General features: G+C 46.5%; 1 protein-coding gene across 2 annotated transcripts in view; it reads left to right on the top strand.

Moving 5' to 3' along the window:
* Positions 1-16470, top strand: part of Igf1r (insulin-like growth factor 1 receptor) — a 281571-nt gene that overhangs the window by 245566 nt on the left and 19535 nt on the right. For both annotated transcript variants that reach the window (XM_005381615.2, XM_013512515.1), the window contains 7 exons: positions 2628-2911; positions 4489-4625; positions 5132-5291; positions 10560-10659; positions 11235-11305; positions 15331-15560; positions 15818-15928. In XM_005381615.2, coding sequence (XP_005381672.1) covers positions 2628-2911; positions 4489-4625; positions 5132-5291; positions 10560-10659; positions 11235-11305; positions 15331-15560; positions 15818-15928 — 1093 coding nt within the window. The remainder of the gene's footprint in view (positions 1-2627; positions 2912-4488; positions 4626-5131; positions 5292-10559; positions 10660-11234; positions 11306-15330; positions 15561-15817; positions 15929-16470) is intronic.

The following is a 16470-nucleotide window of genomic DNA, read 5'->3' as shown; positions in this document are numbered from 1 at the left end:
TCTTCATCATCAGATGTGGAACACCGGATTAAGTGATGTGGTTGACATCAGTGTTATTAACGCACAGAATTTGTGTTACTGAGGTCAAAATAAGTTTCCTGTCTGCTATATCCCACATGACGAATGTGTCTATCCCCACAGTCTGACTTCCTCTCTTGAAACAAATCCTGTTTGGAAGCTCTTTCTTAGTGTGGTATGAACATAGATATCATATTTGGTCCATGATGAGAGGCCACAGTTTATTAAGAACTTGCTGTTTTTTGTTTGCCTCCTACTAAGCCTTACATCTGATGTCCATACAAGTTCTGACAAATTCACAGAAATGAGCATGCAGAATAACTGAATCATGCAGTCTCTTTTTTGTTGTTTTATAGCTAAATTGTCCAAAAGCTACTTCGATTTCATGTGTTTCATTCTCAGAACAATTTACTTGAAGGTGAAAACCACCTACATCGGATTTCCTTCCTTCTGCATGGTCCAGCGTGCTGTGTGTGTCTAAAGTAGGTTGAAAGCGAAAGTTCGTGGAGTTGCTTTCTGAAGTCAGTATGTGGTACAAAATCCCTGTCCCTGGCTACCACCTTTATTGTTCGAATCAGATCATTTGGTTTTTGTAGCTGAAGTGTTGACAGAGGTTGAAAAGTGCAAGGTTTTCCAATAGAAGTAGGTTGTGTTGCAAAGAGGAGTGAGGAAAGCTGGCGGTCATGTTTGCCCTGGGTTACACCATTTGGAGTTAGCTGTTGACACAGAATGACACATGGGCCATTGTGCTTCCTCTACCCCTTGTCTTCCTGCTGACATTCTGTTGTTTCCTTCTCCTAGTCCCTGACTTAGTGGTAGCAGATGTGCAACCTACAAAAGTGTGGTGTCTACAAATAAGTGACCTGTTCAGTATACTTAATGGTTGATTTAGCCCCAGGTTAGTGGTGGTAGGCTAGGGCAGAGATAAACACTGTTATTATTTTGCTATGGATCAAACCCAAGCAAGTGTCTTACTTATGAACACAAGTGTATGTTGTGTTTGTTTTGAAGGGAAAGCAGGAAATTTCTTGGTAATGTGTTGAAAATGGTCTGTCTAGCAATAAATGTGGTTTCTTGTGTTCTTCCCTTCCAGGAAGGTAGTTTGTGGGTTGGTTGGTTTGCACGATGTGAGGGTGGTGGATTATTGACCTCATTTCCTAACCCTTCCTCCTCCACCATTGTGAAAAAGTACGCGCCTGCTCCTGACCTTGCTTCTCTACCTTTTGGGAGGAGTTTCTCGGTATTGTGCCATTTCTGCCTTTGGTGGTGCCTGAGTGTCACTACACAAAGAAAGGCCTTTTTATCTGCAGGGGAGTCCACAAGCCAAGCAAATCAGGAGCCAGTGGCCCTTCCCCTTACCCCTATCTTCCCCCTCCAGGTCTTGACCGAGGGGCCAGCAAGAAGCCTGCTAGCCATCCAGTGAGCCTTCTCAGGACTCCAAGAATGCTTTTGGAACTTTTGCTCCTCCTGTTCTTTATGGGAGACTGATGCAGATTTACTTCCTGTTTAAGGATTTACTTCCCTATTCTGGTTCCTCATCTCCTTGGACTTACTTTTCTTGCCAGATGAGGTTCATCCCATTTTGTTCCTGGGTCTTTGCCCATTCAGAAGATCATGTCACAAGCCAGTGGCCTCAGCACCCTGCTGCTACTACTGCTGCTGCTGCTCCTCCTCTTCCTCTTTTTCTTTCCCTTTTCCTCTTCATTTTCTCCTCTGCTCGCCTCACCACCAAGTTTTCCATGACCTGAAGATCGCTCATCCTGTCTGGATACTCCTCAAGTTCATTTTCTTTGGTTCATATAAGTGGGAGGACAATGCTGAGGAGGATCCTAAAACCTGTTTTTCAAATCCCACTAGAGCAGCCATTGGAAGGTCAAACCCTCATCTGCCTGTTAGGGTGGTGGTGTCCTTCTCTGGGGATTTTGTATGTTCCCTTTTGCTTCTCTTTTGTTACTGTTGCTATAGCTGTTGTTCAAACTCCTACTCGAATCCATGACAAAGACTCCTCCCTTCTCGGGCAGGATGTTGAGGAGACCACAGGTGGCCACTGTCAAGCAGCAGGCTTGGGGTAAAGAGGGAGTGTCCAGCAGCAGGAGCCCTAGGGAGGGACTGTGGGGCACATGCTCATTCTCTCTGCTCAGATCAAGGCATCTTCACTTTATTTCAGAAGGAATCAAATATGTCACTCCTGCAGGTCTTTGAATTCTTTCTGTCCCTGCTTTCTGGGGCCTGAGCAACACTGCTCCCCAATAAATCTTAGTGCGTGGTGAATAGGTTTGAACCCTTTAATGCTTAACCATGAGGCCGGTGAGGTGATGAGATGGCACCAGCTTCTGATGGAACAGGACTCCCGCCTGGCTGATCAGCTGAGGCATTTTTTGCTTACAGATGTAATGAGGTAACCCCTATGGGAGCCAGGGCCGGAGTGTGTATGCTGGTTCTCAGGGTACAGGGTAGAGAAAGCAGGGTAAGTACTGAAAAAGGAAACCCCCCCTGCTCTTGGGTGGTGTTTAGCCAAGGTGGAGATTTTCCTTTCCTGTTACTCTTGCTGTGGCCAAAGAGAAGACAAAAGAAGCCGCAGCGCTTACAAGCTTCTTTCTTCCTTGCAGGCCCGAAAGGAAGCGGAGAGATGTGATGCAAGTGGCCAACACCACCATGTCCAGCCGAAGCAGGAACACTACGGTGGCAGACACCTACAATGTCACAGATCCAGAGGAGCTGGAGACAGAATACCCTTTCTTTGAGAGCAGAGTAGATAATAAGGAAAGAACTGTCATTTCAAACCTCCGACCTTTCACTTTGTACCGGATTGACATCCACAGCTGCAACCATGAGGCTGAGAAGCTGGGCTGCAGTGCATCTAACTTTGTCTTTGCAAGAACCATGCCTGCAGGTATGGTGTGATCCAGCTAGCCTTGGAACCCAGGTTGAGAGTCTTAGACTCTGTCTTACTGAGGAATGTGCCATCACTGGGAGGCAGCGTGATAGACCAGCCAGCCGGGGAGCAGAGCCCACGATCCTGTTGTGGAGCTCCCTGCAGGGTCCCCTGTCCTCTCCTTGGTTTCCATTGTGCATTTCAGCCTTTGCTCCCTTTGTGCATGGGTAAATCAGTCTGCTCCTTCTTGGGTTCTCACAGATTCATTATCACCTCCTGTTACCTGCAGTGTGAGTGAGCTTTCAGTCACTGTGACAGAATACTGATGTGAGCATCTTCCATGGAGGGAGTGTTTATTTTGGCTCACGGTTTTAGAAGGTTCAGTCTGTGGTCACTTGGCCCAGTTGCTTTGGGTTTATGGTAGCACAGCTGTGTATCGCGATAAGAGTTTGTGGTGGGTTGAAGGCTGCTCCTCATAGAGGCTGGGAAACAAGAAGAGAAGAAGGGGCTGGGTTTTCAACATGCCTTTAAGGGCACCCCTGTGACCTAATGACCTTCCTGCAGGCCCTGCTTCCTCCTGGTTCTACCACAAGCGGAGGACCAGGCCTTTGGGTGACACTTTAGAACCAGATTATTGTAGCTGCTTTCATTCAAGTGACTCTGTCTTAGTCACTTGCTTGTTTCTGAGACATAATACTCAACACCCACAACTTAGATGAGAGGTTTATTTTGTCTCAGTTTTAGAAACTTCAGTCCATCGTTGGAAGGCTCAAATCCAGAAATGGCATGGTGAAAGGGCCTGCCACAGACAAGAGTTGCTCACATCATGGTGGTCAGGAAGCAGAGAGAAAAAGAGGTAGCCGAGAAAGGGGACATACCCATGCAGGTCATGCCCCTAGTGACCTGCCTCTAACCAGACCCCACCTCCCAACGGTGCCCTCAGCTACTCAGCTCCCTAGCGGATGAACCCACGGATGAGTATAGCATCCCTGTGATCCAGTCACCTTCCAGAAGCCCACCTCCTGGTGCATGAGAGTTTTACGGGACTTTGTAGATCTAAGCCTTAGCACCCTCCTCGAGACTACCTCCGGGAGGAACTGTGGCCAGGGGAGAGAAAGCTTACTTGCTGAGCAGCTTGCTCGCAGGCTGGTGTTGTGACCATCTCGCACACCCACGTAGGAATTGCAGCTGCTTTGTGTGGAAGTGGACTGCAGAGGATCCATGTCACAAACTGGAAGTCCTGTGTACCGCTCCAGTTTTTTTGGCACCTTCATTCAATGCTGCAGTATTAAATGGGTTCTTTCTGCAAGTAATAGAAGCAGCATAGAAGAAGAAAGATACTTAGGATGCCAGGGATTTCCTGTTGTGCTTGGTCACAGGCTTTCCTGGTCAGGGCCAGGCAGAAGGGAGGATACTGTGATATATTGAGACAGGCAAGTCTGTGGGTAGATCCAGCTCAGGATTCCCCCTGTGGTCACCATCGACAGTCCAGTAGGCGTGCATTTAGGGTAGGGTAATTCTCAGCTTAGCCTTGCATTTGACTTCCTTCCTTTGATCCGAATCCAACTTTGTCACTTTTGTAAATTGTTTAACAGAAGGAGCAGATGACATTCCTGGCCCTGTAACATGGGAGTCAAGGCCTGAAAACTCCATCTTTTTGAAGTGGCCAGAACCTGAGAACCCCAATGGACTGATTCTAATGTACGAAATAAAATATGGATCACAAATTGAGGTATGACTGGGGCTGGGGTCTGTGGCTGCATGCATATCCATTAGTCTTAGCATAGCACGGCACGGCACAGCACAGTGTAACACAGGTTACTTCCTGATTAGCTTAACCTCCGACAATAAGGCAGTGAGTGAGTGAGAACTGGGGCTTTTTGAGCAGCCCCATGCTCTCCGAACAGTGCTCCGGAGCATGCAGGGAACTGCACTGCTTCTTACCCTTCTAAAGGATGTGTTGTAGAGTTTGATGTCCCCACATAGGCCACATCAGCCTTAGTAACTTCTAATTCTTCCAGAGTTCTATTCCCTTATAAAAATGATTGCAAGTTTTGGGTGTGTTTTAAGTGACTAAGGACTTAGGAGACTTGGTTTTCTTCCCCTTTTTCACCAACTGGGATCATTCTTGGGGTGGCCCAAGGTTGGGTACCAGGTATCACCAGTGTCTTGAGCTGGCAGGTGCCAGTTGTCCCCCATGTTTGTAGGAAATTGACACATATGTTCTGTTTCTCCTAGGACCAGCGAGAATGTGTGTCCAGACAGGAATACAGGAAGTATGGAGGGGCCAAGCTCAACCGGCTAAACCCAGGGAACTATACAGCCCGGATTCAGGCTACCTCGCTCTCTGGGAATGGGTCATGGACAGATCCCGTGTTCTTCTATGTCCCGGCCAAAAGTAAGGCTTATCAAAGAAGCGGCATAGTAAAGCTGAAACGTGGTTGGGGCAAGATTTGGGAAGCCTGGGTTGCTGAGGCTCTCTGATCTTCTGTTAGAACTGAGTTGGCCCTCTTTTAGAAGGGTCACATTGAGGAGCCCGTGCCCTGATTGAGAGCTCAGCCTGGGAAAGTGCTGGCCCTTGGTTCCTGCCGCATAGAGTAGGCTGGAAGGTCTGAGCCCTCTTTGTGGGTGGACAGCCCTGGAGAGCCAGCAGAGACGTTGGCTTTCACCCTGGCCTGTGTTCAGAGCTATTCTTCAAGCATCGAATTGACAGTCCCGTCTCCTACCTGGGCAGTAAACTTGTTAGGATTCATACTCAAGGCTCAGAATCCTAGGAGGGATCTGCTGTTCTCACTACTCCGTGGTAGAAATCTCAGCGCAGCATCCAGTGCAGAGGCAGTCTTACTTCCCCTTGGTAAAACACAGCTGCATGTTTAAAGCACCAGTATGCATCCGCCAGCATGCATCGAAGCACACAGGGCTCACCACCTTATGCAGAGATGGGATTGTTATAAAGTTTGCTCAAACCATCAATGAAACGAATCCTTTGAAGGCTCTTCTATATGATGATCTCAGTTTTATGGGGTTTGGTTTTGTTTTGTTTGAACCGGATGTTGAACCCCAGGGCTTCACACTGAGCTATGTCCACAGCTTTTTGTTGCTGTTCAGGCAAGGTCTCACTAAAGTGCACAGGGTGACTCCCAATTTGGTTTCCTCTTGCTCCAGCCTTCCAGAGTTCCGGGGTTACTGTCTGATTTAAAACTGAATTTTGTAAAGTATCTGAGCACAAGGAGGACCATATATAGTACTTGTTGTGCAACAAAAAAAAATTTAGCCTTTTGTTTGCTGAAATTATATCCCAGTTGAGGTTTTAAAATTTCTTGTTAGAAACTGATGCAGTATTTCAGATTATTTTGAATACGTACAATGAGATAAAATTAGGGATAGTAGTGTTCTTACTACTGCTCACTAGTAGCGATAGCCCAGAGCTGGGTGTGGTGGTACATACCTGTAATCCTAGCACTTCGGAAGCTGAGGTGGGAGGATCACAAGTTTGAGGCCAGCCTGAGCTCCATAGTGAGTTCAAGGCCAGCCTGAACTGGACTACACAGAAAGACCCTGCCTCAAAAAAAGAAAGAGAAAGAGGGAAGAAAAAAAAAAAAAAAAAGCAACCCAGTCAGGCATGATGGCACATACCTATAATCCCAGTCACTATGGAAGGAGAGGCAGTTCAAGGCCAACCTGGGCGATCTATATTAAAAAAAGAAAAAAAAAGCTGGGGATGTGGCTCACCAATAGAGTAGCTACAAGTGCAAGGCCTTGGTTCAATCCCCAGTACTGAAAAAAAAAAATTATTGTCCAGCCTCAGTTAATGGTAGTACTTTTAGGTCTAACGAACTGTTCCTTGCCATTGTCTGTATTTCCGCTTCTCTGCTCTGATTATAACAAGGGCTCAGCAGACCCCGCAGAGCCACTCTTGGGTATATTCCCAAGGAAACAAACTCTGTGTCTTAGAGATACCTGCACTCCTGTGTTCACTGCAGTACTCATAACAGACTAATGGATTAAAAAAATTATACGTATACACAACTGAATGCTATCCATCTCTAAGAAAGAGGGCAGTGATACCACCTGCAGCAACACAAACAAGCATGAGGGACACTGTGTTAAATAAGCCAGGCATAGAAGGATAAATACTGCATGATCTCGTTATATGTGGAATCCAAAAATGTTGAGCTCATGTAAGTAGAGAGTAGTGTGTTACTGGAAGTTGGAAGGGTCTGGTTTTGAAGAGATGTTGGGACAAGAAAAATAAATTCAAAGGATCAGTTCTAGAATGTGCCATGGTTACCAAGGACAGTATATTCTGAAATATTGCTGAGGATACATTTTAGATGTTCTTACTGCAAAAAATTGATAAGGATGTGAGGTGACACATATGTTAATTAGCTCAGTATATATGTATTTCAAAACATGTTGTACATGATCAATAATATATAATTTTTTGTGTCAGTTAAAATTTTTTTAAAAACAAGGACTCTAATAGTTCATCTTGCATGCTATCTGAAAATTCTCATAGGGACAGATAGTAAAGAGATACTATGGAATAGAATTGCATACCGTGAGCTAACATTGTATGCACCTGGCACTGCACTGTGCCTGGGTTCAGCTTTTAGGGGAAAGCAGATGCTTAGCAGATCATTTTGTCAGTTGAAATAATTTGCATTCTCTCATTTCATTCGCTTAACCTGGTCTTACCAGTGAGTTTATGTGTTAGCTTTCTATTACTGTGAGAAAACACCTGTGGCAGATCAAACTCAAAAGAGGAAAGGTTTGTTTTGGCTCATGGTTTCAGAGGTTTCCACACATAGTCGATTCTGTGCTTTTCGACCCCTGATGAGGCTGAACCTGGACCTATGATGAGGCTGAACACAATGGCAAGGAGTGTGGAGGGAGCAAAGCTGCTGACCTCACAGTGACCAGGAAATAGACAGGAAGGGGCCAGGCCCCCAACATCCCCTTCAAGCCATGACACCCCCCACCTAATTTTGTCCTGCCAGACCCTACTCCCAATAGTGCCACAGGCTGGGGTCCAAGCCTTCATGACATGGGCCTTTGGGGGATACTTACCCAAACCAAAGTGGCTTTCGCCACTTTCCACCTCCAGAACACACGCAGTGTAACCTTGTCCAGAGCAGTATCTTCCTTTCTCTCCTTTGAGCCTCCCCTCTACTGTCTCTAGTAGAGCCTAGGGGTGGGGTTCCAGTGTCAGGCTCTGGCCTATGAAAGAGCAGCCTTTGCTTCTGGGGCTCAGCAAACATGGCTTCTCTTGGGAGAGACATGTCCCTTTCTGCTTTTGTGTCCCATTTGTAACCCTGTGAGTGCACAGGTTCCCCTGGGGAATCCAAGCATCTCCTGTGGAGCTTCTCCCACAGAAGTTGGCATCAACCGCAGGGAAATTGAAACTGCGCACTGGCTTTGCTGCTGGAAGCTTTTCCTTATGTCAGACAAGACTCCTGCTGCAGTTTAGTCTCATTTCCTGCTGTTTAATCCTCGGAGGAGATGCAGGCTTTGGAAGCTCCCTGGCACCTGCTCTGTTTTTAGGAGCCCTTTGTGTTCTTGAATACTGTGAAATTACCCTTCAGACTTCTCTTTTGCAGATTAAATATTCTTAGGTCTATTGGCCTTTTCTTGTAGCCCAGTCGCACAGACCAGTTTTTTAGCCATTTAATCATTTTGTTCTTCTTCTCTGGATGTGTTCCAGTTTCTCCATGTCCCTGTTGAAATGTGAAACTTGAAAAGAACACAGCACAACCTGACCAGTAGTATAAATGATGCAAATATAAGAAATAGTCCTCAGGGTGAAAAAAGAAAGGCCTACTAGCTTCCTGTTGCCTTGTGAGTATTTTCAGGAATTGGAGGATGCAGAAGCCTGCCTTCATTTTGGAAGATAAAATATATTTAATTTGATAAAAATGCCTTTAATTTTAAAAATGAAAGCAGCTTTAATAGTCTCTGGAATACAGATAATGATAGTTTTTAACGGTAGTATAATCAATGACAGGTGACTTAGGATCCGTGTAACTTGGTCCTCAGTGAGTTCCAAGTTCTAAGTCCATTTCTAAGTAGGGTGTCCAGTGGGTACCTCAAGCTCCTTGTGCACAAACCAAAACTCCAGATACTTTCTCCGTCCTTAGGAGGTTCCTTGGCTCAGCGGCCTCATGATCCACTGCACTGGCCACCCAAATGAGGAATCGCATAGCGATGCTTTGCTCTTCCTCTTCTCCAGACATTCACTTTTCATTCCAACCCGTCTGTGGATTCTGCTTCTTAAATATCTGAGGATGCCAACCTCCATTGCCCCTACCACTGCCCCGGCTCAGAACGTCGCGGTTGCTTGTGTCACGGGGATGTTATGAGCCCCAGCTCCCGGAAGGCTGGGCTTTCGTTTTAGGGCCATGATTTGCCAGCTACTCGTGTGACCTGGGAAAGCCAGGTCGTCTCTGTGATCTTCCTTGTTTGTAGAACAGAAGCAATGATTTCTTCCTGAGGTCGGAGCTCAGTAACACAGACTGCACCCGGGGGTGTGGCGTGCTGCTCAACTCTCCTTGACCTGGCAGTGGCCGGCACCCCCGGTCTGTCTCCCGGCATAGCCGTTTCTCCTGTGCATGAATTTGGCCAGTTCATTACTGGCTTTGAAAGCTTTCCCAGACTCCTTTGAATCTATAGAATGGAGTTGAAACCACTTAGCTTGGAAAAAGCCCCTTGTCAGCCAGCCCTAACTTCTTTCCAGGATCGTCTAGGCTTAGACATCTAAGCCATCCCTCTGCTGGGGAAGCTGTTTACGCCGGAGAAGCATTTCTTTCTCCTTCAGTACTCAGGCAAAAGGAACTTTGCCTTCGGCAGTATCATCCCTCGACTCCACTCCATGCTCCCCCTCCCTCTGCATCCTGCCGTGTGTAGTCCGTTTTCCTCCACCTGTTAATTCACTGATTTCCCTCATGCGGCACAGTTTTCAGGGGCGTAGATCTGAATCGCTGGTGCCCAGTCGTGTCACACAAGTGCAGGTCACAAGTGCCTCAGCAAGTTCTATGCTCTCCAGCTTCACCCAGTCTCACAAGCGTAAAACTCAGAGCAGCATTGACAAGGGTGCCATCCAGTGTGTAGGGGGGTGCTCATGTAAAATTGTCTCTGCAGTGATAAAACAGGTAAAAGTTAGCATGGCACTATATATGTATGACTCTCTTTTCATTTTATTTCAGCAGTCTTTTTTTTTGTTTTTTTTTTTTGGCTTTTTGAGACAGGATCTCGCTATGCAGTTCAGGCTGGCCTTGTGCTTACTTTGTAACCCAAGCTGCTCTCGAACTCACAGTGATCCTCCTGCCTCAGCCTCCGAGTGCTGGGATTGCAGGCGTGTGCCACCAAAATATTAAGAGTGATCAAACTGCATTTAAAGATTATTTTCCTTCAGTCCATCATTTGAGCTCATTAGACCAAAATATGCTGCACTTTAAAAGTATACACCTCACTCTGCACTTATTTAACCTTTTTTCTGATAATTCACCTCATTTGCTGTATTATTTCTGATGCCGTTTACCTTTAGGAATTCCTAGGGCAGGATAAAAGGGTTTTCAGAGTTTTTTTTTTTTTCATACTTCCCAGTGAATATAAAAAGATGAGCGGATTTTTCACCTAGCGACACTATAATTTCCTCTTGTTTCTGCAGCAACATATGAAAGCTTCATCTATCTGATCATCGCTCTGCCGGTCACCATCCTGTTGATCGTGGGAGGGCTGGTGATAGTACTGTACTTCCACAGGAAGAGGTAAGCCCTGGGCCGAGCTCAGACTATTTTTATGGGCTGGTGATTCAGTAATCTGAACCCAAACAAAGGTCATCTTTTTGAGGAAATATTGTGCCGACTAGAAAACATGATTCTCTAGCCAAACGTTCTTCACAGGAAAAGAGAACATTTTCTAATGATTTACCAACAACAGCAATGACAAAAATATTTTTCTCTGAGTTCCCATCTTCCCCTTCCTAGCCGTGCTGGTGCAGATGCTTCTGGCTCAGGCAGAGCTTTTCCAAGCGTGCCGGTTTAGTCCTCTTGATCAAATAAGCCTTGTTATTTCCAATGAAGCAAAGAAACAAATGTTTCTTTAAAAGCTCTAATCTGAGGCCACCAAAGAAGCCAAAAACATGTCCTTAAATGTCTGCTGGCCCACCCAGGCCTGAATTGGGAAGTCCAGACAAGAGCTCCCGTAGCAGTGAACTCTGTCTTTACGAGTCTTGAAGACATTTGTGAAACAGAGCAAACAAAACAGATGTAATAAAGATGAAAGCCTATCCAGAGGTATATGGGGATGGGGGTTTTCAACCTGATCTCATCTTTTTTGACAGAAACAACAGCAGGCTGGGGAATGGAGTGTTGTACGCCTCTGTGAACCCGGAGTACTTCAGTGCTGCGGATGGTAAGGCCCCTGGCTGAGGTCGGGAGGGGCGGGGGTTTTCCCAGGAGCTGTCTGTCGGGGCTGTTGCTAATGAGGAAGAAGTCTTGTTACACTGAGGTACCTTTGGCCTGGAGTCCGACTGATAACATTTCCTACGTTTTTTAAAATCCAAATGTTTAGCAGTTTAGTGAATTTATCAGACATTCTGGGACTGTATGGGATGCCCCAAGGAAAAGCAGGCTTCAGAGATGAGTGGGGCCAGCACAGTAATCAGTTTATTTAATTGCTTGATATCGTATTCCAGAATGAAAGAAACGTTCTAATTGTGAGCATGCAGTCAGAGGCTATGCCGCAGCTGACAAAACAGCCCTCCCTCTTCCGTTGGTTTCAGCTTGAGGGTCATGGCGTTCCAGTCCTCTCTGGCCATTTATGGCTGCTCTGCTTTGTGTTATCTCGGAATTCCTCTGTCACTCTCTATTGGCTAGGGTCAGAAGACTCATTCCCTTCTTCACATTCCCTTCGGTAGTCAGTAATGAGGGTCAATTACTTAAATGGCTGGAAAGGTTTGACTTGAAAGCTGGATTGTACTCAGTGTTTCTTTCCCTTTTTTCCTCTTGCCTGTGTGCTTCATTCGAAACATTTTAAGAAAGTTGGGCTGGGGGGAGTTGTCATTGGGTGCCCCCATACCGAGACCCTGTACTTTGTTAGAAGCTCTCACCCTGTGCGTGGTCTGGTTTCCTTAAGCCTACCACAGGCATGCCAGGGTCACACGGGGAGGCAGTGGCACGCGGGGTGAGAGCACAATCCCCAGTCCTTCCTGCTGTGGCTGGTTGACCAGATGATGCAGTCACTGCAGAAAGGGGCTGTGAGGTCCTGGACTGGCAGGGAAGCTGGCCCACAGGAGGGGCCAGAGCCGGTTCATCAAATGGGTAAACAAGTGTGCTGGGGGAAAGTGCCTAGGAAAAAGCATGTACTGCCTTCAGGAGAAGAGAAGGGAGATGTGTGGGAGACATGACATAGTCATGATTATTTCTAATTGGTTAGCCTGATCAAATGAGAAAACATAGGAAAATATTTTGGTAATTTGAAAGCACTGTATACATGTGTATAGCTTTACTATGGTTTCTTTAATCATTTCTAATTGAATTATGTTTATAGTAAAGCTGATCAAAAACAGCTTCTTCTGAATGGGAATCAGGTGCAGAATAATAAGGACTGCTTCCTGTTTAAGGAAGATTTCATAAACTTGTCTTTTTAGCAGGCATACACACACACACACACACACACACACACACACACACAATGCACTTATATACATAGCTGTATCTGTACTGTATAGAGAACATCCTGGAAGAATACACCACATACTTATAATAGTAATTTTTATGGAGGTTTTTATTTAGAAAAAAACAAGAGCAAAAGACAATGCCAGGAATGGTATAACACTTGTCTGGCAGGCGTGAAGCCCTGGGTTCAGTCTCTAACACTGCCAAACAAACCAAAACAAAAAACCAACGTAAGATGAGTATGAATTGCTTGTATAAATAATAGCTTTTTTCTTTTTTTGCCTTTGATACAAAGTCCCACTGTGTTGCCTAAGCTAGCCTGCAGGTCCTGGGCTCAAATGATTCTCCTTCCTCAGGCTCCGGAATAGCTATGGTTACAGGCACATGCCACCACACTCAACTCAGTAGTAGCTGAGAGAGAGAGAGAGACACAGGGAGAGAGAAAGGGGAAGGAGGGATCAAGTGAGTTTTAGGGAGATCTTCCAAGATGATAGGATTGATAGGGACAGTGCGGGCTAGTTCCGCTGTCTAAGGGTGGTCTGACATTATACAGATATTCTACTCTGCTTTGACATGAAGAACTAAAGGTGGATGATGTGTGGTGTTGACTGTGAAGTGGCCAGGAAGCTTCCAGAGAGCATGAATAGAGGCAAATCAGACTCCAGGGGTGGCCTGAATTCACTCTGTGTCCTTCCAATGCTTTCATAATCTGCCCCAGTTCTTCTTAGAACAAAACTGAAGGAAGCTTATTGCCACCCAGGCCAACAGGTGGAAACATTGACCTCATTTAAACTCAATTTATTGGGCTTTGTGAAGTGTGCCACATCACCATTTTCCTCAAAGGGCAACAAAATGACACTGCAGTTCAAAGGTGCTTAAAAACTTTCCTCTCCCACAGCTAATCTGCATGTCATGTTCTGCAGAGTATACTCACAATCCCCTCCAGGAAAGTGCTGATAACATTGTGCACATCTCGAAACCCTCGCTGGCTGGTGGAGCTTAGGACTGCTGGTTAAATCAGAGCTGTTGGGTTGAATTTAGAGAAAAGGATTGAGGGTATTGGACTTCGGGGACCTCCCACAGAATGGATGTGATTGGTTTTAACTGCATGTTCTGTAGCACACCATGCAGTTAATTTTGATTAAGAGCCAGCCTGGATCCTCAGAGATAGATGGACTCGGTGACTCTTTATGCTTGCTGAGGGGTATTGTGAAGAGCCATATTTCCTGGCTCCTTGCATCTGTACTCTCCTAAGCAAGCATCAGCCTTCTCATCAGGGACACAAACTGCCTGAGCCCTGCAGAGGCAGAGTTCCAGCTCAGAAATTCCTAAGCACATAAATACAGTGCTGTTCAAAATGTGTACCAGAGAAAATTGAAGCTTAGCGTTAGCCACGTTACACACTCTTCAAGGTACAAATTGGTGATGTCTCCTCGACCTAATTTGTATTAAACATCTTTCCTTTAAGACGTCACTTAGAGGTGAGCAGTAGACACGCGGGGGATTGGAAAGTGGCAGTGTGCGTGCCACAGGCCCACAGTCAGCTCTGAGCGCGCGAGGCGAACGCAGGCAGGCGCCCCACCTCCTGGACCGCCGGTGCCGAGCCAGGACCAGCTGCTGCGTCCTGCCAGGCAGCGTGTGCGCACTGTGGCCCTCTGCAGGACCGCTTTAGCACACAGCACAAGGAGGTTATAGTCCGAACTGAAATTTCCTGCAGATCTTATAGATAAGAATTGTTTGAATTTCCACCCTACCCATTAGCACTGTGGGTTGGAGTCACTGTTTGGTTTTGCTTTCTTTCATTTGTCTTCTTTTCTTCGATTCTTCCTACCTAGAATTAGTTGTTTTCTCACACCAGATCAAATCTAACCAGAAACAGAAGCTGGAGCAGAAGTCATGTTCAGGCTCAGTATTTACCGTACTCAGCCCCAGGCCTTTACCATGTGCATCACAGAGCCAGGCCTGAGGTCACAGAGTCTAGGCCAAGGTCCTGAGGTCACTGCCAAGTTCCCCTCAGTGCCGGAGCTTAACCCCTTCTGTATCTCATTAGAGGTCCAGGGGGCTGTTTAGCCCAATATATCCAAAAATGTTACCAGTTTTAATATGGCATAAGGGTAAAACTTATTGGACAAAGATGTTTTTATTGAGTCCTTAAAATCCCATGTATATTTTTCACTTAGAATGTGTTTCAGTTGGACTAGCCACATTCAGGTGCTTGGCATCCCTGCTTGGGGATGAGCTGCCTCTATACGAGATCTGTGCCCCAAAGATGTGGGACATTCCCACCTGTCATGTGTCTGACCTTTTCCCGGTCTGAATCAAAACTCTTCCTCCTCCTGCTACTCTCTTTTTATGATTTGCATTTTAATACACTGATAAAGATTTAATCCACTGATAAACCTAGAATTCTGTTTGACCTTCTCATTTGGTTTTCTTTCTCCTAAAATTAATTTGCTCCTAAAAAATTAATTGGTGAAAAAAGAAGGAACCACAGTTTTCTACCTGTCCTGGGTTTATTTTCCTCCCTCTCTTGCCTATATGCTGTTAGTATCCACAAATCACCTTGGAATCCTTGGCAATTTGGAACACCCATACTTGACTGAAGCAGTCTTACTCAAACCCTTAACCTGTGGGGACACTTGGGAGCAAGCCCTGACGGTTTTTTTCCCCTTGTGGCATCTTCTGTTCTCTAGATGGGAGTTCCCACAAAAGCTCCCTGCTGTTTCTCTACCCCTGCCTCAACCCCCATTTCTCTTCTAGTGTACGTTCCTGATGAGTGGGAGGTAGCTCGAGAGAAGATCACCATGAGCCGGGAGCTGGGGCAAGGCTCCTTTGGGATGGTCTACGAAGGAGTGGCCAAAGGCGTGGTGAAAGACGAACCTGAAACCCGGGTAGCCATCAAGACAGTGAACGAGGCAGCAAGCATGCGGGAAAGGATCGAGTTTCTCAACGAGGCCTCCGTGATGAAGGAGTTCAACTGTCACCATGTGGTGAGAGAAAGGCCCCAAATAGGCAAGATCCAGCACAGGCAGAAAGGCTCCCCAGAGCTCCGCAGATGTGTCTGTGGCCGCACCTGTGGTCTGGTATCTCGTCTGCTGCCTTCTAGATGGTTACCCGTTACCACACCGTTACCTGCAGGCCCGATCCGCGGAGGAGCAGCTGTCACGGCTCCAGGCCCACAAAGACAGTCCTAGAGAGTGTGGGTAGCTCCCTCCTGCTGAACCCTTCTCTGTTTGCCTCCTCCCAGGTACGGTTGCTGGGCGTGGTGTCCCAGGGCCAGCCCACACTGGTCATCATGGAACTGATGACTCGGGGGGATCTCAAGAGCTATCTCAGGTCTCTGAGGCCGGAAATGGAGGTCAGTCTGGGTTTTCACTGACTTTGTTACCCTGCCTGTTCTTTCTCCTTTAGAACTTCCCTGTGGGAGCGTGTTGTGTGTGTTAGTCGATGTGCTTTTGAGCCTTGAGGTTTTCTTCCTTCCACACTTGGCTATAGGTCCCTTAGGTAGAAGATTTCTCAAAGATAGGCAGGTGTTAGTCCTTGTGACAGGCCCACGTCATTCCTCAGACCCCTCCCTGTCCACACGGGCACCTCTGTGCCTTTGTGACTGCATTTCCTTCATCAGAGTCTCCTAGCTCCCACCACGCCATACCTGTGCTGCCCCTTCCCAAAGCCTTGCCTCCCCAGCCATCGCTTTCTCTTCTGCTGACTTCCTGACTGGTGTGACCTACCTAGCACCTATCTTTTCCTGCTGTGGTCCTCTGCACGTATCCCTTCTCTGCCCTACTGCTTTTAGTTCTTTTAGCTTTTAGTTCTGTTTTTAGTTCTTTGAGCCACCATGAAGGAGAAAAGCTTGATCAAACAGGTGAACACTTATTAGCTGCCTCACTGGAGGAAGCA

The sequence above is a fragment of the Chinchilla lanigera genome, unplaced genomic scaffold (assembly GCF_000276665.1).
Source record: "Chinchilla lanigera isolate Chin_1 unplaced genomic scaffold, ChiLan1.0 scaffold00015, whole genome shotgun sequence".
Lineage (NCBI taxonomy): Eukaryota > Metazoa > Chordata > Mammalia > Rodentia > Chinchillidae > Chinchilla > Chinchilla lanigera.
Note: the sequence above shows the minus strand (reverse complement) of the source record. Positions and strands in the feature narration are given on the sequence as shown.